The following is a 24980-nucleotide window of genomic DNA, read 5'->3' as shown; positions in this document are numbered from 1 at the left end:
GGGGTCAAAGTTTTGCACTGATTGGAGCATTGTCTGTACAAATGCTGCAATGTGTAATTGCATAATGTGCAGCAAAATTGTGTACAGAGGACCAGATTGCAGCTCTACAGATATCTTGAGTAGGGATGTGAGCCAGGAATGCTGTGGAAGAGGCCTGAGCCCTGATGTAGTGCACAGTGAATGGAGTGAAGGCAATCCTGTGAGGCTGTAGCATTCCGGGATTCAGGATACCATCCACAATGAGTTGCATTGAGCCAATACGGATTGGCCCTTCATTCTATCAGCTACCACTACAAACAGGTGCAGTTACTTCCTGAATTGCTTTGTTCCATCAATATAAAAAGCCAGTGCCCTATGTGAGTCGAGGGAGTGGTGTCTCTGTCTTTAGGCACTAGAGTTTGGGTTGGGGTAAAAAAACTGAAAAGATGTGGCTCCTGTGGAAATATGACACCATCTTTGGGAGAAAAGCCAGATGTGGTTGGAGTTGTACCTTGCCCTTATAGAAAACTATATGGGGGGCTTTGATGTTAGGGCCCGAAGCTCAGACATCCTCCTGGTGGGATTATTGCTAACAGGAATGCTACCTTGTATGAGAGGTAGAGTAGGGAGCACGAGGGCAACAGTTCAAATAGTGTTCCCATTAGTCTGGAGAGGACTAGACTGAGGTCCTGGGGGAAACCAGTTGGGAAACCCGAGGGTAAAGTCTGTCAAAGCCCTTTAAAAATAAGCTAACCATGGAGTTTGCCAACACAGAATGACCATGTGTGCCCGGATAGAGAGCTGACATGGTAGCTAAGTGGACTCTTATGGAGGAAACAAACAGACCTTGCTGTTTGAGGTGGAGAAGGTAGTCCAAAATCAAGGGCACGGAAGCAAGGGTTGGGGATGAGCTGTTCTGCGCTGACCATAGTGAGAATTTCTTCCACTTGGCAATACATGTGGCTTTTGTAGAGGGTTTCCTCCTGCCAGGGAGGACTTGTCTAACCTGGTCTTACCACTAAAGCTCTGATGGGTTCAGCAGTGGATATTCCACACTGTGAGATGCAATAACTCCAGGTTCGGGATGCTAGAAGGGATTGTGGTCCTGAGTTAAAAGGTCCAGGAAGAGTATGGTAGAGAGATCAGGGTTTCTATGGACATGTCCAGAGATGGTATCAGTACTGACATGGCCAACGTGGTGCGATCAACTAGGGATGTTAGCAAGTAGTTGACTAATTCGACTGCCTGATAAGCATAAGCTACTCAACTACTTGCTTCCCCCCGCCTTGCTACCTCTGTATGAGAAGCAGCAAGGGGGGGAACAGGAGCCAGTGCTGATGGGGTAGTGGGGGGAGAGAACAGGGGAGGCTGCTCTGGCATTAGCCCCTGTCCACGGACAGCCCTTGCCGCCATGAACCGGGGCTGCTGCTGGAGCAGCTTCTGTTCATGGCAGCTAGGGCTGGCTCCAGCAAGAGGCTGCTTCCAGGAGCAGCTCCAGTCTGTGGTCAGTTCTGGCTGCCGCAAATATGGGCTGCTGGACTCAGTGTGAGTCCTGGTTTGGGACGCTGTGCCTCTACATTTTAAATGTAGTAAGAGCCCAGTGGCTCCAGGAACTACCCCTGCTGCGGCTCTGCAGAGTAGTCTCTTATCGACTAATTGTGTAGTTGTTACAAATTGTATGGGTTTTTTTCCCTCCTCTTCCCCCCCACACTCCGCCCCGCCCCTGCAAGGAGTGTGTGCTGTGGCTGGCAGGTGGAAGCTGTGAGCTTCCAATCAAGGTTTGAAATCTAGAAGCCTCTGCTCATTGGTTGAGCCTTAATCGGGGGTGTAAGTCTACACTACACTGTTAATTTGAGTTATCTTAATTCAAAATAGTTAATTCCGATTAAGCTAATTCGAATTAACGCGTATACACAAAATGCAGTTCGAATTAGTGGACACTGATTCGGATTTAAAGTTGGCTGGAACCAGGTAAGGGGTAGGGCATCAGGTCAAGAGTGTCTTTGTGTGGCTGTTGCCTGAGGCTTGTGCTTAAAGGGACACACACACACCCACACACCCCTACCTGGGCAGCCGATTCCCAGGTCTCCCTGCTTGCTTGTCTGCCTCGCTGAGGGACAGCAAAGCATTCCTGTCTCGGAGTACTCTGGTTGCCCTCACTTGGGACACCATAGCACTCTGCAACATGGAGCCAGAGCTGCCCCTGGGCACTCTGGTGCTTCTCGTGAACATGTTGCTGCAAGCCTGGCTACACTTTCTGCAGGCTGCCATCCGGGAGGTCCATCAGGGGCTGTCAGTATCCAGGAGGCCCTGCGGCAGAGCTTCCACCCTGAGGAGCACTGAGAGCCTGGTCTGCCCCACTGGAGGCTTGTGTCTCCGTCCTTCCACTTACCCCTCCCCCCAACCCCGCTTCCTGATGTTAAATAAAATACACATATTTTCATGAACACAAACTCTCTTTATTTAACAAAACTGGTGGTGGGGGGGATGAAACTCTAGTGAGACTGGGGAAAGGAGGCGGGAGAGGGGAGGAGAGGGGGAAACCTGGGAGGACGGAGCTGGAAGGGGAAGAAGGGGAAGGGGAAGGGGAAGCTCAGGGTTGGGGGTCTCGCCAGACCACCTTGATTTTCATGCGAATCTGCTCCTGGGTTCGCATGTGGCCTTTGGTGAACAGGTTGGCAGGTATCCTGCCATAGACGGCCGTGTTCCTCCCTCTAGTATGGAGATGATGGACATTGGGGGAATCCCCCCCCCCAAACCTGAGTAAGGTCCACCCTGATCTCCACCCTGGACCAGGAAGGTGCCCGCCTTCTCTGGGTGCTGGCAGGCTTCTGGGAGCTGGCAGACTGCTCCTGGGGAGTGGTGGAGGGCTGGCTGCTAGTGGACTGCTGGCTCATGTTTTGGGGCCACTGGGGCAGGGGCAGTGACTGCTGGCTCTGGGTTGGCACGCTTGGAGCTGGCACAGGCACTGTGACCATAGTCTATCCCTTTAAGGACTCTCGGGAGGGCGGGGGAGGAAGAGGAGTGTTCTTTCTTGAGGCTGGAGTGGCCAGCAGGGCACCCTGGGAAGCTGGAGGCCCCCTATTTCGAAATTAGTGTCTACACAGCACTTATTTCAAATTAGCTAATTTGAGTTTGGTGTTACTCCTTGTAGAATGAGGTTTACCAAATTTGAATTAAGCACCCCGCTATTTCGAATTTAATTCAAAATAGCGGTTTGCCTGTGTAGACACTATTAAAGTTAATTCGAAATAATAGCTGTTATTTCAAATTAACTTTGATGTGTAGACATATCCGGGGAGGGGCTATCAGGCAGTCCAGGGCTTTATATAGCAGTGAATCAGCGACCAGGGAGCTTGCAAACAGGGGCTGATAACAGGGCGTTTGGAGAGGGTGTTGGGAAGGGGGAAGAGATACACTCGCCATTATTTAAAATCTTTTTACTACACTCCTGGCCTTCAAAGAGGCATTTAATAACATCTGAGGAATCTCTCAGAAGGAAGGCAGGTATGGATGGTAATAGGTCTGCTGTTGTTACCGGCACAGCATGTGCCATGTTTGTCTTCCTCCTGGAAGAAAGAAGGGATTTCATCTGCACTAAGTGCAAGCTGGTCGCCATTTTGGAAGAAAATATTAGAGGACTTGAGGCCCAAGTATCGACCCTATGTTCCATCAGAGAGGATGAAAACTTCCTCGATAGAAGGTAGCATTTAATCCTGCAGGCACAGCAGGCTGAAGAGCCAATGAGGGCAGTACAGGACAAGGAAGAGAACTGGCAGCATGTAACCTCTAGAAGAAGAAGGCAACCAACTCAGGTATCCCCCATTCCTGTTGAGGTAAGTAACCTCTTTCAGGCTCTCTCTACAGGCACTACAGTGGAGAATGCTTTGGCCATTGGGACCTCTCAGGGAAGAAATCAGAAGGGAACACCATCTACCGGAAGGCATAGGATGAGTAGTCCTAGGGATGAGGGTTCCACGACCACCACCCCCAAAAGAAGACGATGGGTGGTGGTGGTGGTCAGGGACTCCCTCCTAAGAGGGACTGAGTCATTCATCTGCCGTTCAGACCTGGAATCTCGAGAAGTGTGCTGCTTACCAGGAGTTCACATCCAAGATGTGACTGAGAGTCTTCCAAAAGTGATTAAACCTTTGGATCGCTACCCCTTCCTGCTTCTCCATGTACGGCCAAGAATGACCTTGAGCTGGCCACTGCAAATTATGTAGTGCTAGAAAGAAGGATCAAGGAATTTGAAGCGCAAGTGGCATTCTTGTCCATCCTCCCTGTTAAAGGAAAAGGTCTGGATAGGGATCGTCGAATTGACGAAGTAATTGCGTGGTTGAGCAGGTGATGTCAGAGAGAGGGCTTTGGTTTCTTCGAGCATGGGACTCTGTTCTAGGCACAAGGATTTTTAGGAAGAGATGGGATCCACCTAACCAAGAGAGGAAAGAGCATTTTCGCTGGCTGGCTTGAAAGCCTAGTGAGGAGGGCTTTAAACTAGGTACGTTGGGGGATGGTGACCAAAGCCCTGAGGTAAGTGAGGAAGTCAGATACCAGAAAGAAAAACAAAGAGGAACGAGCAACAAGGGAGGACCCCTGATTTGGATGGAGAAGGTAGGGTGATCAACTAGTTATCTAAGGTGTTTGTACAGAAATGCGAGAAGCCTGAGAAACAAACAGGAAGAATTAGAAGCTCTGGCCCAGTCAAAGAACTATGATTTGATTGGAATAACAGAGACTTGGTAGGATGACTCACATGACAGGAGCACTGGAAGAACAGGCAGGGGAGAAAAGGAGGAGGAGATGCACTGTATGTAAGAGAGCAGTATGATTTCTTGAAGCTTCAGTATTTAGAGGGAGAAAAGACTGTTGAGAGTCTTTGGGTTAAGTTTAGCGGTGGAAGCAACAGGGGTGATGTTGTGGTTGGTGTCTGCTATAGACCGCCGGATCATGTGGATGAGGTAGATGAGGCTTTCTTCAGACAACTGAGAAAAGCTTCCAGATCACAGGCCCTGGTTCCCATGGCGGACTTTAATCACCCTGACATTTGTTGGGAGACTAATACAGCGGTACACAGACAGTCCAGAAAGTATTTGGAGAATGTTGGGGATATCTTCCTGGTACAAGTGCTGAAGAAACTGACCAGAGGTCATGCGCAGCTTGACCTGCTGCTCACAAATGGGGAGGAATTAGTAGGGGAAGTAGAAATGGGTAACAACCTGGGAAGCAGTGATCATGAAATGGTAGATTTCAGGATCCTGAAAAAAGGAAGAAAGGAGAGTAGCAAAATACACACCCTGGACTTCAGAAAAGCAGACTTTGAGCCCCTCAGAGAACTGATGGGCAGGATTCCCTGGTATGCTTACATGAAGGGGAAAGGAGTCCAGGAGAGTTGGCAGTATTTTAAAGAAGCCTTATTAAAGACACAGGAAGAAACCGTCCCGATGCACAGCAAGAAAAACACGTATGGTAGGTGACCAGATTGGCTTAGGAAGCTTACAAGAATTGGAAACTTGGACAGATTACTAGGGAGGAGTATAAATATATTGCTCAAGAATGCAGAGGAATTATCAGGAAGGTGAAAGTGCAACTGGAATTGCAGCTAGCAAGGGATGTGAGGGTAACAAGAAAGGTTTCTACAGGCATGTTAGCAATAAGAAGGTGATCAGAGAGGATGTGGGGCCCTTACTGATTGAGAGAGGTAACCTCGTGATGGGTGATGAGGGAAAAGCTGAAGTTCTCAATGCTTTCTTTGACTCTGTCTTCACGGACAAGGTGGGCTCCCAGACAAATGCACTAGGGAACACAGCATGGGAAGGAGGTGGACAGCCCTTGGTGGGGAAAGAACAAGTTAGAAAAGCTAAACATACACTAATCCATGGGTCCGGATATTTAATGCATCCGAGAGAGATTCCGGCTAACTGGAAAAAGGCAAATGTAGTGCCCATCTTTAAAAAAGGGAAGAAGGGCAATCCAGGGAACTACAGGCCTGTCAGGCTTACCTCAGTCCCTGGAAAAATCATGGAGGGGATCCTCAAAGAATCCATTTTGAAGCACTTGGAAGAGGGGAAAATGATCAGGAAGAGTCAACAAAGAGCAAGTCATGCCTGACCAATCTGATTAGCTTCTATGATGAGGTAACTGGATCTGTGGATAGGGGAAAGTCAGTGGATGTGATGTACCTTGACTTTAGGAAAGCTGTTGATACAGTCTCCCACAATATTCTTGCCAGTAAGTTAAGGGAACACGGATTGGATAAATGGACTGCAAGTTCGCTAGAAAGCTGGCTAGACTGTCGGGCCCAACGGATAGCCATCAACGGCTTGATGTCAGATTGGTGGTCGGTTTCTAGCCGAGTGCCTCAAGGATCTGTTCTAGGACCAGTTTTGTTCAACATCTTTATTAATGACCTGGATGAGGGGATGGATTGCACCCTCACCAAGTTCGCAAATGACACTAAGCTAGGGGGAGAGGTAGATATGCTGGAGGGCAGGGATAGAGTCCAGAGTGACCAGGTCAGATTAAAGGATTGGGCCACAAGAAATCTGATGGTGTTCTAAAAAGACAAGTGTAGAGCCCTGCACTTGGGACAGAAGAATCCTAAGCATTGTTACAGGATGGGGACCGAACGGCCAAGTAGCAGTTCTGCAGAAAAGGACCTGGGGATTACAGTGGATGAGAAGCTGGATATGAGTCAACAGTGCGCCCTTGTAGCCAAGAGGGATAATGGCATATTAGGGTGCATTAGGAGGAGCATTGCCAGCAGATCCCATGAAGTGACTATTCCCCTGTATTTGGCTCTGGTGAGGCTACATCTGGAGTAGTGTGTCCAGTTCTGGGCCTCCCACTGTACAAAGTATGTGGACGCATTGGAGAGGGTCCAGCGGAGGATGACCAAAATGGGAAGGGGTCTGAAGTGCATGACATATGAGGAGAGACTGAGGGATTTGGGTTTGTTTAGTCTGCCGAAGAGAAGAGTGAGGGGGGATTTGATAGCAGCCTTCAACTTCCTTGAAGGGAGGTTCCAAAGAGGCTATTCACAGTAGTGACAGATGGCAGAATAAGGAACAATGGTCTGAAGTTACAGTGGGAGAGGTCCAGGTTGGATATTAAGAAAATGTATTTCACTAGGAGGGTGGTGAAGTACTGGAATGGGTTACCTAGGGAGGTGGTGGAATCTCCATCCCTAGAGGTGTTTAAGTCTCGGCTTGACAAAGCCCTGGCTGGATTGATTTAGTTGGGATTTGTCCTGCCTAGAGCAAGGGGCTGGACTTAATGACCTCCTGAGATCTCTTCTAGCTCTATGATTCTGGAAGAGGAACATCTCCTCGGTGGGGCCTGAGCTGCGGTTCTAGAAGGAGCTGAACTGCTGGCGCTTCCTTTGTGTTGTGTGGTAAATAGGTCCATTTGGGGAAAGATCTACCTTTGGATAATCAAATTCGCAACATCTGGGTATAAGGACCACTTGTGGCCATGAAACAACCTGCTGAGGTGGTCTACCATCTCATTCTGCACCCTTGGGAGGGAAGAAACTTGCAGAAGAATATAATGTTTTCACAAAAATTCTACATCAAGAGGTTCTCTCAGAACAGGGGAGAAGAACATGCATTTCTCTTTTTACTGATAGAAAATATTGCTGTTGTTTTGTCCATCATAAATATACATGAGCAAGCACTCAAAGAAAATGAAAAGGTTATTGACTGGAATGGAACTCAGAAACTAGTATCAGGAAAAAAAATTGAAATCAGGAGGCGTTATCAGCTAACTCTTTGGAAAACGATATTAGACGATCTGAGCAACAAAAGTAAGCCAGATAATGGGAAAAGAAATCCTGACCTCTGCTTCATTGTAACAGTTTCTATTGTCACAGATTAGGAAATATGTTCTAACAGAATCTTGAGGGAAGCGTTCTTGAAAAGCTCAGTTTGTGTGAGAACGTGGTTGGGATGAGAGACAAATTCATATTGAAGGGCTCAGCCATTTTCCATAAACTCAAAGTCATTTTAACATGACATGCTGGAATATCGTAAAGGGAGGAAATGGGCTAATGGTTTTAGAAGAGGAGCTGATGGTGACTAGAATGAGAAGGACAATTAGTCCCACGTGTTCTCTGGTTAAATCTCAAATTATGAATGACATAAAACCAAATAGCAGGGCCCAAATTTGTGCTCTTGGAATGCCCTTCATATTTTCTCACTGCTAAGGATAAGAGGGAAAACATCTTTAATGCAACTGATAGTGTGGTAGCTCCCCCCAGGGCTTATGAATCAGTTCAAGCAAACCAAGAATCTTGTATCCTCCATTTTAGCCAAGGTGTTGCCTTTGTCTTGGTGAAGGGCAAATTAAGTATTTCACCCTCTATGCCACCTGGATGAGGCCTGAATTCGTCAATGACGAATACCTTCTGTTGATTGTAACAGAAGCCAACACATATGATGACATGTTAGAAACATAATATGTGATGCTGCTTGGAAAGTAGTAGACTCTCCTGAATCACAGCTGTGAAAGCTTATTTTTGCTAGACTCTGAGTAAAACTCCATCTGGAAGTATTTTACTTTAAAGATGGTAGCAATACATGGACAGATTTATTACATGTAAAATATGAAGGCTATAATCACACACACACACACACACACACACACACACACACACACACACAGAGAGAGAGAGAGAGAGAGAGAGAGAGAGAGAGAGAGCGCGCGAGCTGGGAGCAACTTCTCTGAAGCCAATGAGCCCATAACAGTTTATACCTGCTGAAGATCTGCCCCATTATGAGCACTGAAGGTTCCAGGATTTGGCAACTGATAGAAAAAAGCCCCAAGAAATGAAGAGAATATGAATGATTTCTCAGCTTTACTCACAGAATCTTGTCATTTTGGATACATGCATCAAAAAATACTAGCTGGGCTCACTGCTTTTAATGGTGCTGACATCTGCACAGCAGCATAGTTTGTTCTGTAGAAACAATTTAATGACAAAGAACTTGATTTTTTTCACCCTATAATTAATGATCAATACTGTTTGAAGATTTTTTTTCAATTGTATAATGCTGTAGAATTAATATATACTAGTGGATTCCTAAAATACAGTTGCTCCCACAGTTTAGCCCTGTACAGGTGTCTGGAGGGGATTTGGTAACACTTGGTTACAAAGAAAAACATGCACATTTCTTTATTATTCATTAGCTCTGAGCCTTGTGTTGGTACTTAAAACTCACTGTAATAGTCTGGTTCCTGGTGATGAGCCAAGTCAGCCAGTGAGAAGCTTCAGCTACTAATTCAAGTTTGATTGACAAAAATACTATGTTGCTCCAGTAATCTACACTGACTAAAATAATTCATGCCTAATGATTTTGATTCTTTACTAAATAAATACATTCTCTGCTGAAATTGATGGATTGCATTTTAAAATGTGTATATCAATTTAAATATAGCAGCCTTACACTATGAATACCAGGGTTTAAAATTACTAACGTATTTTCCATTGCTTGTGCAATGCAACCTTTTTCTTTTTTTGTATTAGCAGCTTTCCATTTGCTATAATGAATAGCACTTAAGACAGATGGCGTCTTGTATTTTCTCACAGTGTTATACATCTATGTTGTTGTATTTTCTAAATGCATGGCACTTAGTTACACACATCAAAGATTTTATGTTGATAGATATGTATTTCAATGGTGTTTTCTATAATAATTAGTAATAATTCCAAGATTTGGTTGATTTTTATAATTTATATATGGAATATGTGCATACAAGCTAATGTGTTAAGGCTGCTTGTTGATAATTATATAGACTTTGTATGTGGATAATTTATATTTTAAATAGTAGAATTATGGAAGCGTTATTTTATGGGTTTCAGATTCTAATTTTTATGTTATTTATGTATAGAGATGCAAGTTCAGAGTTAATGATGTGAGTCATACACTGAATTTGTACATTTATTTTTTTAATTTTCAAATACAATAGTCTTTTGAGGCTTTTAAGTGTTTAAATGACAAATATATATTTGTCATAAGGATTTAAAAAGGATGGGTCTGGTAACTGGCATGAAGCATTTTCAAGCAACTGATGATAAAAGGAAAATAAACTATTGCCTCATCCAATGGCATAGTGCTGTTTCAACAATTGTTATTGGAAAACAGCATTATTGCACATATTACACCAAATCCTGAATTCTCTACTCATTTTCCAATTAGTCCTTATACAGGCAGTCCCCGACTTACGCGGATCCGACTTATGTCGGATCCGCACTTACGAACGGGGCTTTCTCGCCCCGGAAGTCGGGGCGAGAAAGCCCCGTTCGTAAGCTGCTCCGTCTCCAGCAGACCAGGGGCACCGGGCGGGTTCCCGCACTTCTGAGGCTTTGCCAGAGCAAAGCCTCAGAGGCGCGGGGAACCGCCGCTGCTGCCGCTTCAATCTGGGTGCCTGTGGTCTGCTGGGGACCGTCCCCAGCAGACCACAGGCTCCCGGACTGAAGCCGCAGCCGCGGGGGGGTCCCGCGCCTCTGAGGCTTTGCCAGAGCAAAGCCTCAGAGGCGTGGGGAACCGCCGCTGCTGCCGCTTCAATCTGGGTGCCTGTGGTCTGCTGGAGTGTGCTCCCCCCCCCCCAGCAGACCAGGCTTTTGTTTTGGACTCTGGGGCAGAGCAGCTGGGGCGCTGCCGATTGGTCCTGCAGCGCCCGCTCTGGGCACTACTGGACCAACCCGGCAGCACCCCAGCTGCTCTGCCCCAGGTCCTGATTCAGCCGCTGCTGGTCAGTTTCAGCAGCGGCTGAATCAGGACGCCTGGGGCAGAGCAGATGGGGTGCTGCTAGGTTGGTCCAGTAGCACCCAGGAGCGGCGCTACTGGAGCAACCCAGCAGCACCCCAGCTGCTCTGCCCCAGGCGTCCCCAAGTCAGCTTCTGCTGAAACTGACCAGCGCTGACTACAGGAAGCCCCAGGCAGAGTTGCTCTGCCCCAGGCTTCCTGGAATCAGCTGCTGATCAGTTTCAGCAGCAGCTGACTTGGGGATGCCTGGGGTTCTTAAGTTGATTCTGTATGTAAGTCAGAACTGGCGGTCAGTTTCAGCAGTGTCTGAATCTGGACGCCAGTTCCGACTTACATACAGATTCAACTTAAGAACAAACCTACAGTCCCTATCTTGTACGTAACCCGGGGACTGCCTGTACATTAGTCCTAGGGCCAGAGTCTCGGTACTGATGCAATCAACTTGCACTATTCTGGCTACTTCAAGTCAGCTTAACTGTTCGACTGAGAAGTTACCATGTGTGGGGAAATCCTTTGCTGGGATAGCTTCCTCAACTGTAGCCTTCATTTAAACTTAATCCAGCAAGGTGCTGAGTCCTCTGGCTCTGATCCAGTAAAACACTTCACATGTAATAAATGCAACAAAGTATGTGGTTCTCAGTGTCTCATAACACCATGATGATAGTTGTATTTCAGCACTTCTACAACAAACAAACCCACAACAAGTATTCTGACTTATTTGTATATGTCCAACAGGAGAAAGAAACAAGAGCTTCCATTAAGCATCAAAGTGCAACTTCTTCTGCCCAATCTTGCTCTCATAGAATTCAGCAACAAAACTTTCATCAACCTCAAGTGGTATGGGAACAGATGTTCTGTTTTGGTCTGGCTATGTTTCTTTCTCAGCATCACATACTAGTTTCAACATTTGGCATTTCAAATTAAGAATTCACTTCTATATAAAATCAATTATATGTTACTTTGAATGCAATATTTATAAAATGTAATATGCACTCAATAGCCATTAGCATGAGGTAACATAAGAAAGTACATGTAAAATGTTCACAGACACACCTCAAATATTAGCATTTCCTTTGAGTTGCTTCTGTTGCCTGTAAAATTATTTCTGACAAGTAAGTCTAGACTATATTATTTTTCAAAAAAACTGCCCTTTTTTCTAAAAAACTTCACCTGCATCTACACTGCAATCGCGTTCTTTCAAAATTAAATCGAAAGAACACAGGTTTTTCTCGACATTGATAAACCTCAAATTACAAGGAAGAATGCCTTTTTCGAAAGAGCTCTTTCAAAAAAAAGCACGTGTGGTTGCAGAACAGGGACATTTTTCGAAAGGCGAGGCAATCAAAAAAAAAAGCATAGGTGCCATGGTGGCCATTCTGTGAATAGCAATCAGGGCTTTCTTTCAAGAGAGTGTCCATGCAGTCTGGATGCTCTCTTTCAAAAAAGCAGATTGCTTTTTCGATCTGGTTTTGAGATGTGGATGCTCTCTTTCGAAAGAAGCTTTTTCGAAAGAAGGTTGTAATCTAGACGTACCGACAGAGATGATGTCTTAATGTTGATAGCTTTTCCTCCATTGAAAGCTTGTCTACAAACTGAGTTGTTCAGAAACAGATGAATAACTTCATGTATCTTCATAATTTAGGAATTAGAGGGACTTGTTCAGTCCTGTGAGGGCAGGGGACTGGACTCAATGACCTTTTAAGGTCCCTTCCAGTTCTATGATTAGCTTGCCCCTAACACTCCTCTCCCTCCTTAGCTTTAAAAGGGATCACAGAAACTCAGGCCTGGATTTATACAAGACTTACATCTTGATGGGTCTTATATCCAGATTTTGTCAAATTGGGGAACTGTGATTTTAGGCAGGGCAGGAAACAACATTCTCTGCTCCGCAATCTCTGTAGCACTGATGGAGCTAGAAAGTACTTCATAACTAATGAATGAGATGAAATTTTACATTATTTTAAATACTCCCTTGAAGACTATGTTTTATATATATCTCAATGCATTACATTTCCTATATAAAGGGAATGAAGTACTAAGTATGTGCACAGAGACAAAGATTTAAAATAAATGTCTGCTCAACAGACCACCCGGAACTGTTCCCAAATGAAGAATGTTCAGTGTTATATTTCAAACTTTAATTTCTTTGTGTTATAGTCCAGATTCATTCATAAGATTTCAGCTTGAAGTAAACTTTTTTAGAGCCTGAGGGGCAGATCCTCATCTGATGTAAAATATTATAGCTCCACAGACTCACAATTTACATAAGACAAGGGTCTGTCCCAGAAAACTTGCAGTTTTTAATCACTCTTACAAAAGTCAGGAGCCCATAGATCCCAAAACAGACCAACTCTAAGTATTCACAAGATTATCTAAATATGGTGATATTTTGTGAGTGGATTTACTTATACAAATGCTTTCTAAGCAACTTGCCCACAGGGTTTCTGTATGATGGGGTGTTGCACACCTTGTGATGTTATCTCTGCTCTCTAAGTCACTTGTCTTTGTATTTTCATTCAATCAGTGGTGTTGCTGTGCTTTCTGCAGACATAAAGCCACTGGGCTTGCCTGAACAGACACATTTTGGAAAATGTGCACTTTTAAATAGTATTTGCAGTAAATACTAATGGCTCCTCATATGAACTGAACAATTAAGCTATGAAAATTGAGCTAATGCTCACCCCTAAGGTGGGTGGTCTTTGCAGGTCAGGGCTCAGGTCAATAGCAGGGTGGGTGTGGAGAAAGCTTGCATTATTGTTAACTGTACCTGGCCAAGGAATAAACAGAGCTCTTTAGCTTCTGGCATTTCCAATCCTTCAACCTTTAGACAAAAACAAAACACACTCTCTCTCTAAAAGAGAACAAGGGCTACCAATTTAACCAGAATATTAGGGCAGTGCCATTTGAAACACAGCAGAACATGTTGTGCCAGCATTTCCACTATAAACCCACTTTTCATTTGGCACTAAACTTGCATTCTAGGCTGAAATGTGACTTACAAGGTCTCCTCTCAAAAGCAAAATGATTCACAAATGTTGCAATAAAATATAAAAACGAACTCAAAACATTCAAAACAGGATTGCAAAGACACGAGTGGTGTCAGATGCTTTTTACATGCCAACACTGAAGCATCATCATCAACAATGGGATCAGCGCCCGTTGGTGTCCGATGCCTCCCTCACTATTTCCTTCCATCTTTCCCTGTACCTTCCACTGTATAACCTTCTGCAGTAGGTTCTCTTTTGGCTGTATCTTCCTATATAATTCCTCGTTAGTAACCTCCTGCATCCATCCTATTCTCAGTATCTTTCTATAACGACTCCTCTCTAATGCCAATATCTGTCTCTTTGAATCTTTCGGTATCACCCATGTCTCACATCCATACAATATGCTGCTAAATACACACGTTTTCAAGACACTCAGCTTCGTTACTAAACTAATCGCTTTACTTTTCCAGATCTTATCCATCACCTTCAAACTCGCTCTTGCTTTTGCTATTCTAGTTGCTATTTCCTTCTTACAGTCTAGATCAGTGTTTCGAGTAGTACGAGTACCCTTAGGGGTACTTGAGAGAAGTCTGGGGGGTAGCCCCATCAACACAACTGAAATTTGGAGAAAACTGAATTTTTGTTTTAAGTTTTACAGCGCTTTATTATTTTTGTACTTTTTGCACCCAAAAATTTAATCACTTGCCCACTACGATTAACTTGTTTAAACAAATGTGTTGTAATGGTAGAAAAAAAATTTGTGTATCTGAAAACTAGATAGTGGGGTTACTTATAATTTTTTTAAAGGGGGTACTTATTTTTTTCTTTAAAAAAGGATACTTTATAGTAATACTGGTCTAGATCATACATCATGTTGCTCCCCAAATACTTTATCTTCTCGACATTCTCTAGTTCGATCCCATCTACACTGATCTTCCTTCCTATTTCCTTATAAAAAAATATCATTCTTTGTTTTATCGATATTCATAATCAGTCCATACTGCTTCCCTTCCTCATTTAGCACCTGTACCATTCTCGCTAACTTCTCTTCATATTCCTTGATGATAATATCATGAACGAACCTCAAGTTGGATGGAATGGATAAGGCTAAATGGATAAGGCAGAATGGATAAGGCGAAATGGTTAGAGGAGCAATATGAAGATACAGAGAGGTATTACGGTGAGCGTAAGATCAGGGAGGCGTATAAAATTATTAGGAATATTAATAGGAAATAGCAGCCGAAGCGGATGGTGATCAAATACAAGACTGATAAGGTGCTCATGAACAAGGAGAAGGTTGTGCAGCGATGTATGAGATAGTTTACCAATCTGTACAAAGCACAGTTGGACCCGAGTGCCTCAGAGAGACTGACTGAAGAATTGAAAGATATCACCACCGAGCATTAAGAGCAAGACCGATATTCTGAAGGAGAAAGTAGAAAGAGATAACATGATCTTGCTAACTAGTTGACCATTCATTATCAGTGGTAAATAGGTCAATGGAGGGATGATAGGAGTTACTATAGAGAACTTTCTGGGTGTCTGGCTGGTGAGTCTTGCCCACATGCTCAGGGTTCAGCTGATCGCCATATTTGAGGTCAGGAAGGAATTCTCCTCCAGGGTAGATTGGCAGAGTCCCTGGAGGTTTTTCGCCTTCCTCTGTAGCATGTGGTACAGATCACAGCTGGAGGATTCTCTGCATCTTGGGGTCTGCAAACTATTTGAAGGCTTCAATATCTGAGATATAGGTGAGAGGATTATTCTAGGAGGGGGTGGGCATTGTGCAGGGGGTCAGACTTGATCATAATGGTCCCTTCTGAAATTAAACTCTCTGAGTCTATGAGTAAAGAGCAGTGAAACAATTGAAGAACAAGAAGAGCCCTGGAAATGATAAGATCATGGGAGCGATGATCAAATATGGTGCAGAAAGTATGATTCAGGAAATACATTGACTCTAATATAGCGTGGAAAGAAGGGAAGGAACCTAAGGAATGGACAAGATCTGTGTAAGTGACAATACATAAGAAAGAAAGCATGTTGGAGTGCAAGAATTACAGAACGATTGCCTTAACGAGTCATCTAGGTGCTGAACCCTGAAGCATGCCTTCTATTATATTAGAAACTGCTTGATATCTTAATTAAGTGGGTTTCCCCTACTTCTGCTTCTCTTTGGTGATGATCCTCAACCTACAACTGAAGGGGTGAAGCCAGAAAGGAGGCAGTTTTTTTAAATCACCTCTTGAACTTGGATGATTCTTTGGAGATCAGAAGTTCTGCAGCTGCTTTAGTTACCCTGAGGTGCAGAAGCTCTGCACTTGCCCTAGAGCAGGGTGTGACAGGGCGAACAGGCCCCGCACTGCAGGGCTGGGAGTAGCACAGGCCCAGCTGGCTGAGAGGGCCCCGCCCTTCCGGCCCTGCTGGGCATGCTCCCAGCAGAGGCCAGGTATAAAGGCAGAGAGAGCCCAGCAGGCAGGAGGACAGCTGGGGGAGGGAGGAGACCAAACCAAGCCAGTGTTTTTGCAGCCGCTGGGACCAGAGACGCTGCCAGTGCTGGACCCTGACACCAAGGGAAGCGGACCCCGATTCCAGGAGACCGGAACGTACCCACAACCCCAGCAGGTACTGCCTCAGAGGACAATGGGCCCCCGGGGAACCGGGGCGTGGTAGGAAGCAGCCCAGGCCAGGGGATACAAAGTTTGGCTCGGCGTGTATCGGCCGGATTCCCCGCCGAGCCGGCAGGAGCCACAGACCCTGCCTAAAGGGCCCTGGGCTGGGACCCGGTGGAGAGGGAGGGCCCGGGTCCCCCTACCACGCAGAGCCCCCCCCCCCTTGGATAACCAGGCCTGGGGCCGGGAGAGGCTCCTCAGAGGGACTAGGCCTTGGATACCGTATATCCCCTGATAGAGCGGCCTGGACTTTGTGCTGAGACATTGGATACCGTAGATCCCCTGATAGAGGGGCCTGGACTTTTGGGGATTTTGGGGTGCGGTATGGGCCCGGACTGAGACCCGGGTCAGTATAAGGGGGTCAGCAGCCCCCGTCAGGGGCGTACCCCGACAACCTGGTGGAGAATGTGGGTAGTGAACACCCCTGAACTGAAGGGATAACTGAATGCCTAGTAAACCAAGACAGGGGCTTAACGATAGCGGGATGGAACCCACAAAATTGCTGGAAGTACTGACAGAGAGACACCGGGAGCATCTGCGACAGCTGAGCAAGATGCTGCAGAAATGGGCTGCCAAAGAAATGGAGCACCAGCAGCAGCTGCTACAACGGCTGAGCACCGGTAGAGGAAGCAGGGACGCCAGGTCCGGCGAGAACCCCACGACGGCCCGCAGAGGAGGAGGAGACGGCGTGGCTGGGAGGTAGCAATGATTTTTTACGGGACCAGCGGGAGGACCCAACACTCAGCCGTGCCTGGGAGCAGGTCCAGGAGACGCGGGACGAGGAACCGGGGACCGCACCGAGGCAGCAGGGCCCCAGGTTTGAGGTACACAACGACCGGCTCTACCGGGTGGTCCGGAAGCCGCAGACCGAGAAGGAACTGGCGCAGCTCCTAGTCCCCACCAAGTATAGAAAGGGGGTGTTGCAGCTGGTTCATACGAATCCTTGGGCCGGACATCTGGGTCGGGAGAAGACACTACAGCGAGTGGCCCAGAGGTTTTTCTGGCTGGGGATCCATCGGGAGGTGCGCGAGTTCTGTGAGTCCTGCCCCGAGTGTCAGCACACCAACCCGGAGGGGGTCCCTAAAGCCCCCCTGGTGTCCCTGCCGGTGGAAGGCACCCCCTTTGAACGCACTGGGTTGGACCTGGTGGGGCCCCTCGAGAAAGCTCGGGGTGCCAGTACATCTTGGTAATAGTGGATTATGCGACCCGGTACCCTGAGGCTGTGCCACTGAGAAATACAACGGCCGCTACTATAGCGACAGAACTTCTCGTGAAATGTGGAGCAACGGTAGTTCGGACTAGGAAGCCTAGTCCAAACTACCTAGTCCGTGCCACGTGTAGCCGCACGGCATGGAGTCCGCACTAGCGGACATTTAAAAATGGCGGTGCCCGGCTTTATGCAAATGAAGCCCGGGAAATTCAAATCCCGGGCTTCATTTGCAACTCCAGTTGCCTACATTACCACCCTAGTTCGAACTAGAGTGGTAGTGTAGACATACCCTAATGTACCACAGAACTCCTCACTGTTTTTACAGATACAGACTAACATGGCTACCCCTCTGAAACAAAAGTAGGATTGGCACGGTACTAAAATTAGGAAGTGAAATGTGTTTGGTATCAGAATGAATCTTGTCACTAGTATTTAATGTATTGTGTAATTAGCCATGGAGTCTTGTGTTTTGGCTTGTTCAGCAGAAAGAAAACAATGTTGTGGTTGGCCAACACTATACATGCAACTTTCACAATATATAATTAACATCTCATACCTAGAATCCTTTTGGAAAAATCTGGTGAAAAACCATGAGCTGGCAATTAAAGAGAGTAAAATGTAAAGGTTGCTTTCAGGTATTCTTTGTCTGTCAGAGATCTTTTGAGAGTCGCTTTTTAAGTGTTCATTAACAGTCCTATGGCTTGTTGACTCTAACAGTGTCATTTAAATTATTTAAGGCATGTACATAATTTTTCAATTAACAAACTGCTTGGCTCAAGAAAATACATACACACAATTTATAAGTAGAAATTCTAGACTAAATATCTCATGATGAGCAGATCACTATGAATTAAAAATGAGTTTTCAAATAAAATATTTAATGATATCTGTATTTAAATGAAACATTGCAAAATTAAAAGTTCCTTGGTTAAATAGGCCTGCTGTTTAACTATTTTGCAAATCAAATTAAGGCTACAAATTAAGCAGACTTAAATTTTAGATATTTTTAGATTTAAAAACATGTTAGATTTGAACACGTGCACAACTAAAGCCCTGATAACTATTCCCTGAATGTCATCAATAGTGAATTGAAGCTGGAACAGTTAATGACAAAATACTAGCTGACCATCTGAAGTCCTTTTAGTTTAGTTCTTAAACACAGCTGACTACCAGTCTGAAACTAGGAGCTGCACCTCATGACCACCAATGAGGCAACCACCTGGGATGCTGAATTGGCCACAACCCAGGATATCTGAAAGGAGCATTAAGCTGCTATGGTACCTTCCTCCACCAGAGCCCCAAACTCTTGGGCCATCCCTTAGGACATGGAGTCTTTAAACTTGAGGAAGGAGTCCCACAGCTTAAAATGATAATGCCTCAAAAGAGCCTGGTGGTTTGCCATCCAGAACTAGAGGCTGGCAGTGGAATAAATTTTCCTTTCAAAAAGGTCCAGCCTCTTGGCCTCCTTATTCTTGGAGGAGGAACTGACCAGCTCCTGCTTGTCCTTTTTGTTGGCCATCAATAATAATACCAAAAAGCCCTGAGTGTGGGTATAAAATATTCAACCCCCTTGGCATGGATAAAATACTTCTTTTCAGCCTTCTTGGAAGTGGACGGGAGGGATGGTGGGGTTTGCCAGATGGCTTTGGAAATGTTTAGGACTGGGAGTACACTTGTGGAGGTGAATGTGGAGAGCGCATTGAACAATGCCATTTCTTCCGTTTTGAGGCTCAAGTTGAGGGCCATCTGGCGGAGCAGCACCTGATGCTCCCTGAAGTCATCTGGTCAGCTAGCCCAGGAAGGCTCCACCACTGCCTCATCCAAAGAGAAGGAGAATGACTAAATGCACAACCTGCATGATCAGGTGGTGGGCACCTGTCCCTCCATCATTGCATCCACTGGCGCATCTTGTACTGAGCCCAATCTGATAGGGTGACTGAGGACTGATCAGACTGTGACATCAATATAACGGGTATGTGCAAGGCATTGCAATGAAGCCATTGTGCAGGCCACTGGCCCTGCTGTCAGATTGGCATTGCCACAGTGGATACTCCTTCCAGAGCCTAGTCACAATGGTGACTTTCTGTGCCGGAGAAGTCCTCTTCCTCTGGTGACCAGTGCTGGTGGCTAACTGTCACTGTGGGTAACCAGTGCCTGGAATGGTCTGACTTGTGCCAGGAATAGGGGTGTGGAGCCAAGCTGTGGAGTATCCCCAAGGTCTCAATGACTGTGACCATTAGAGGGAAGACAATCATGCTAACAGTAAGACAATCAGCACCTACCTCTAGACACGGTCTGGGGCAAGGGCAGAGACTAGGAATGTGATGCCAGTGACCTGTAACAGCGAACCAGTGAGCTGGTTTGATGTGGAGACCAAAGGTGCGGAGACAAAGGGTTCTGGTTGGCTTCAGACTGGTGGTGTTCACTTGTCTTCGGGGAGACCTTTTCCTTATAGGGAACCTTAGCTGGGCCCATTGCTGCACATGGCACTGACTGTGATGGGAGTCAGTGGTGGACCCATTAGGAGAGTGGATCTCCCTGGGGGCAAATAAGCCCCTTGATGGCACTGGTGTGGGTGGGCGGCCCAAGCAAGGTCCTTTGCTCAGTGGCCCTTGAGCTGGTTTGCTTGGTGGCAGATCCCTCCTTAGACACTGGAGAAGGGGGATTGATGTCAGGACTGGTGCAGGGGGTATACTACACATTGAAGTCAAAGTATTGGGTATTGCATCAGGCTGGGCTGGCTCAGAGTCTGGATGAAGAGTGGCCTCCATGGAGGAGGGCCTTCAAGCACTGGAATGAAAGTTCTTACAGATGTGATACATCTCCTTAACATGGGCTAACCCCGGCACTTCAGACAGCTACTATGTTGGTCACTAACAGTCATGGGACAGTTGCAGTCAGAGCCAGAGACCAGGACCTGAACTGACCAAGTAGGATACTTAACAGCTACTAACTAAGTAATCTACTACAAACAAAACTATTTTCAGCTGGAACACAAGGTTCCAGGAGTAGGAGAAAAAACACTAATTCCAATCACCACAGGCAGCAAAAAAGAACTAAGAAGGCATAGGGCTGACGGCACCTGATGTAACAATGCATGAGCACCACAGCTGGTCCCACGGATATTGCAAACTCAAGTATCTAATGACCGAGCACGTGAGCATGCACACAACTAGAATGGAATCAAAATGAACAAGCACTCAAAGAAGAACATATTTTGCATGTTCACAGAATCAGCCAGCAATTTTTTCATTGTATACACAATTATAGTAGATACATAGTATCCAAACACACATGAGAAAGCAATAGCCCATCACTTTAATTTGTATTGGTGTATTCTGAGTGCAGTGGTAAGCTTGATGTGGTGCCAACTGAAAATTTGCTAAGTACTCTTTTTTAACTTTCCTAGCTAACAAACATATATAACATTTTCTATGGCAATTCTATTTCAGAAATTCATCTGACTGAGAATCCCATATTTTTCAGGTATTTTAATATACCGAATATTTTAGTAAACTGGCACTGAAACAAACATATTAATTTCTAAATCAAGATAAAAATATTACATACCATTAACTGATGCAACAACAGGTCCATTAAAAAAGTGATCTTATTGCTAAAGAGAACATAGGTGCAGTTTTCTGTACAATTACTGCAGGTCAGGTTGTAAACATTTATGGCATTGCAGAGTGACCTAAAATAAAAAATGAAATGTCAACATACTTTTCTTCTTAAATATACTAATCTATAAAATCAAATATAAATATTATGCTGTGAGGAAGATCATCAGGCATATATTTAATTAACTTTTTGTACTCATGTTTAGAAAATACAAATCAGCATGAGGTAGGTTAAATAAATATTGACATGAATACAGAAGTTCTGAGTGAACCTATAGACATTCCAAATTCCATAATGTGTTGCCCGTGCTCTAGAACCAGAACTTCGACTTAAAACTAAATTGCATGCCTTTGAAATGAAAGTGTTTAACATGTGGTATTAAATGTCTGTGCAAATACACACACCTTCACATCCTTAAACAAACAATAATACAGACCTTTGATACTTTTTAATCAGTGGTATATTAGAAATATAGTAAATATAGTAGAAATATAGTTAATGAAAGAAAAAAGGAACTTCTGTACAGTATCAATAAAATTCTTATTTTTGCACAATTTGAAAATCTAATGTTTTTTTCTGGCTGAATTTACATGTCTCATGCAAGTCACATTGATCAGTTTGGTAGCAGAATATTCAGAAAGAAAGATATGTAAGCATTTCTTCCTGGTCAATTTATAACATTGTACTGGGATCAGCTTTAGAGAGGGTCTGGTTTGCAGGCCCGGCAAACCAAGGTGAACTGTACTGAACATAAGAACAGTTAACAAATTAGCTCCAAGGGGTATTTCTTGTGGATCACCTTGGGTGTTTCATAGATACTAGGCTGGCCCTGAAAGGTGCATGACGCACACATTTTTCAGAACACTGGCCTGTTCAGGAAGTTGCAAGCAGGCACTTTCTTCCCAGGCCAGAAGATCACTGTAAGGAAAGTGGAAATACCCATTGTGATCCTTAGAGACCCTGCCTTCCCCTTAATACTGTGGCTATTGAAGCCATACATGGGGAGCCTTGACATCAGCAATTAGCATTTCAATAACAGGCTGAGCAGGTGCAGAATGAGCTGTGGTGTCCAACAGTAGTTCTGAAGCTACTGCAATAGTGAACTAGCCACACTCAACTGGCCAAATAGCCACACGGGGTTATTGGCTAACGTATTGGACACCATGGCAGTAGTGTGTGCTTTTGGCTGTTTGAAGGCCCGCTGCTGATGACTCTACAGGAAGCTGGACTTGGTCGATGACAACAGGTCATGGGCACAGCACTGGAGTGGTGGTTTGCTTCTTGTTCCTTGTGGTAGGCATTTCAAAGCGTGTTCACTCTGATCCTGCACTGCAGTATGTCCTGTTCATGGCCCTTTTCAGTCATGCATCCTGAGATGTTCCTGTAGATATTATAATTCATATGGCTGGAGCACAGCTGAGCCTGGACTGCCTCCTCTCCCCAAATGCTGATAAGGTTCAACATCTCAGCATTGCTCTAAGCAGGGGATCTTCTGGTGCACAGTGCAGGCATGGCCAGCTGGAGAGATATGCTGAGAACACATCACATGTTACTGATCAAACAGGAAGGGGACTTTCAAATTTCAGGAAGAACACAAAGGGCAGGGCTGAGGGTTGATCACCTGAGAGCAGGACAATTGAGTTCAAACAGATGACCAGAGAGCCAAGAACAGGCACTGTGGGAACAGTGCCAGAGGCTAGTCATGACATAGTGCCACACCACGGTGTCCATACTGGCACTTCAGCACTGTATCCAGAGTGCAGCAAGCTCCACAGTTCATAGACTTTAAGGTCAGAAGGAACCGTTTTGATCATCTAGTCTGATCCCCTGCACAATGCAGGCCACAGAATCTCACCCACCCCTCCTAGAATAATCCTCTCACCTATATATCAGATATTAAAGTCCTTGAAACAATGGTTCAAAGACCCCAAGATGCAGAGAATCTTCCCGCTAGTGTCCTGTGCCCCGTGCCACAGAGGAAGGCGAAAAACCTCTAGGCCTCTGCCAATCTACCCTGGAGGAAAATTCCTTCCCGACCCCAAATATGGCGATCAGCTGAACCCTGAGCATGTGGGCAAGACTCACGAGCCAGACACCCAGAAAAAAGTTCTCTATAGCAAATCCTATCTTCCCACCATTGGTCTATTTACCACTGATAGTGAAAGGTCAATTAATTGCCAAGATCATGTTACCTCATCAAACCATCCCCTTCATAAACCCATCTAGCTTTATCTTGAAGCCAGATAGGTCTTTTGCCCCCACTACTTCCCTTGGATGGCTGTTCCAGAACTTTACTCCTCTGATGGTTAGAAACCTTCGCCTAATTTCAAGTCTAAACTTCCTAATAGCCAGCTTATATCCATTTGTTCTTGTGTCCACATTGGTATTGAGTTTAAATAATTCCTCTCCCTCCCTGGCATTTATTCCTCTAATATATTTAAAGAGAGCAATCATATCTCCCCTCAACCTTCTTTTGGTTAAGGTAAACAAGCCAAGTTCCTTGAGTCTCCTTTCATAAGACAGGTTTTCCATTCCTCGGATCATCCTAGTAGCCCTTCTTTGTACCTGTTCCAGTTTGAATTCATCCTTCTTAAACATGGAAGACCAGAACTGCACACGGTATTCCAAATAACGGCACTAACACCTCCTTATCCAGTTCTCGCAGAGCATACTAACTGTGGAACTAGCACACACTAAGTGCCTTGCCAGTGTGGACACCACAAAAGTTACAGCAGTGGGGGCTCATTTCCTGCACAGTAATTTGCCAGTATGGACTTGACCTTAAAGAGAGAAAGGTGGGTGAAGCAATATCTTTTACCAGTCTCTGCTGAGGAGACAGACAAGCTTTTAAACATATACAGAAACCATGAATCACTGGCACCCCCATTATGGGGACTGTAAATGTGGAGCATAACTACTTTAGCAATGATGGGAGCTACTCATAGGTATCCAGGAGGAATGGACAGTAGGTTTGGAATAGCAAAAGGGAGAGAGCCAATTCTGGAAAAACTGCGAAAGCAAAAAGTAATAAACAAACTGGGTGTAACATATAGTAGGCCTGGTTCTTCCCCATGTTGTACCCTGTGAAGTTATTCGTGCCGATGTAAAATGAATGCTTTATGTTGAGTCAGAACTTTCACAGGAACTGGTCCAAGGCATGGAACTCATTGCCACAGGAAATCAGCCTAAGGATTTTCTCACTTTCAAAATAATTTTTTTTCCCCCACAATATTTTCTTTGATTTAGCTTATTTTCCAAATTGTCTTTGGTTATAGACAAGCACACAGACACAAAACACACATACAACACAACTGACTTCATTAACTGTAAATTCATTAAATAAATGTGTCTTTCTTTTACGTTTTTATTTTTTCTTGAAACTTGGTGTGCATGGAGTAGGAAAATACTGAATGGAGAGAAAGCCAAAGGTCAGAGTCTTAATAATGTGTTTTTGTGCAATCTCCTATTAAATAAGATCTATTTATTACAGACATTGAGGAAGCCTGACTAGATATTTATTTATATTGTACTAGCAGACTTACATGGCATTGCTCAGATCCTTCAGGGCAGGGTGGTGTGAGGGATGCAGAACTCAAGGCCTGAGGGAGGGTGACGGGGAGTGCAGGAGGCTGGTGGTATGGGAAAGTAAGGGTTGGGGGATGAGTAGGGGCTCAGGAGGAGGGTCCCAAACATGGGGCATTTTCTTCCCACAATCCCCATCCAGGCACCAGAGGGCTTTTTTCTTTCCCCT

The 24980-nt window shown here is 45.1% G+C and overlaps 1 protein-coding gene across 10 annotated transcripts in view; it reads right to left on the bottom strand.

Annotated features, from left to right (window-relative positions):
• Positions 1–24980, bottom strand: part of SCAPER (S-phase cyclin A associated protein in the ER) — a 406842-nt gene that overhangs the window by 89398 nt on the left and 292464 nt on the right. For all 10 annotated transcript variants that reach the window (XM_075897363.2, XM_075897366.2, XM_075897365.2 and 7 more), the window contains one exon: positions 21179–21302. In XM_075897363.2, coding sequence (XP_075753478.1) covers positions 21179–21302 — 124 coding nt within the window. The remainder of the gene's footprint in view (positions 1–21178; positions 21303–24980) is intronic.

Source organism: Pelodiscus sinensis, chromosome 14 (genome assembly GCF_052426305.1).
Source record: "Pelodiscus sinensis isolate ZL-2025 chromosome 14, ASM5242630v1, whole genome shotgun sequence".
NCBI lineage: Eukaryota > Metazoa > Chordata > Testudines > Trionychidae > Pelodiscus > Pelodiscus sinensis.
This window is presented reverse-complemented; position numbering and strand designations above follow the sequence as displayed.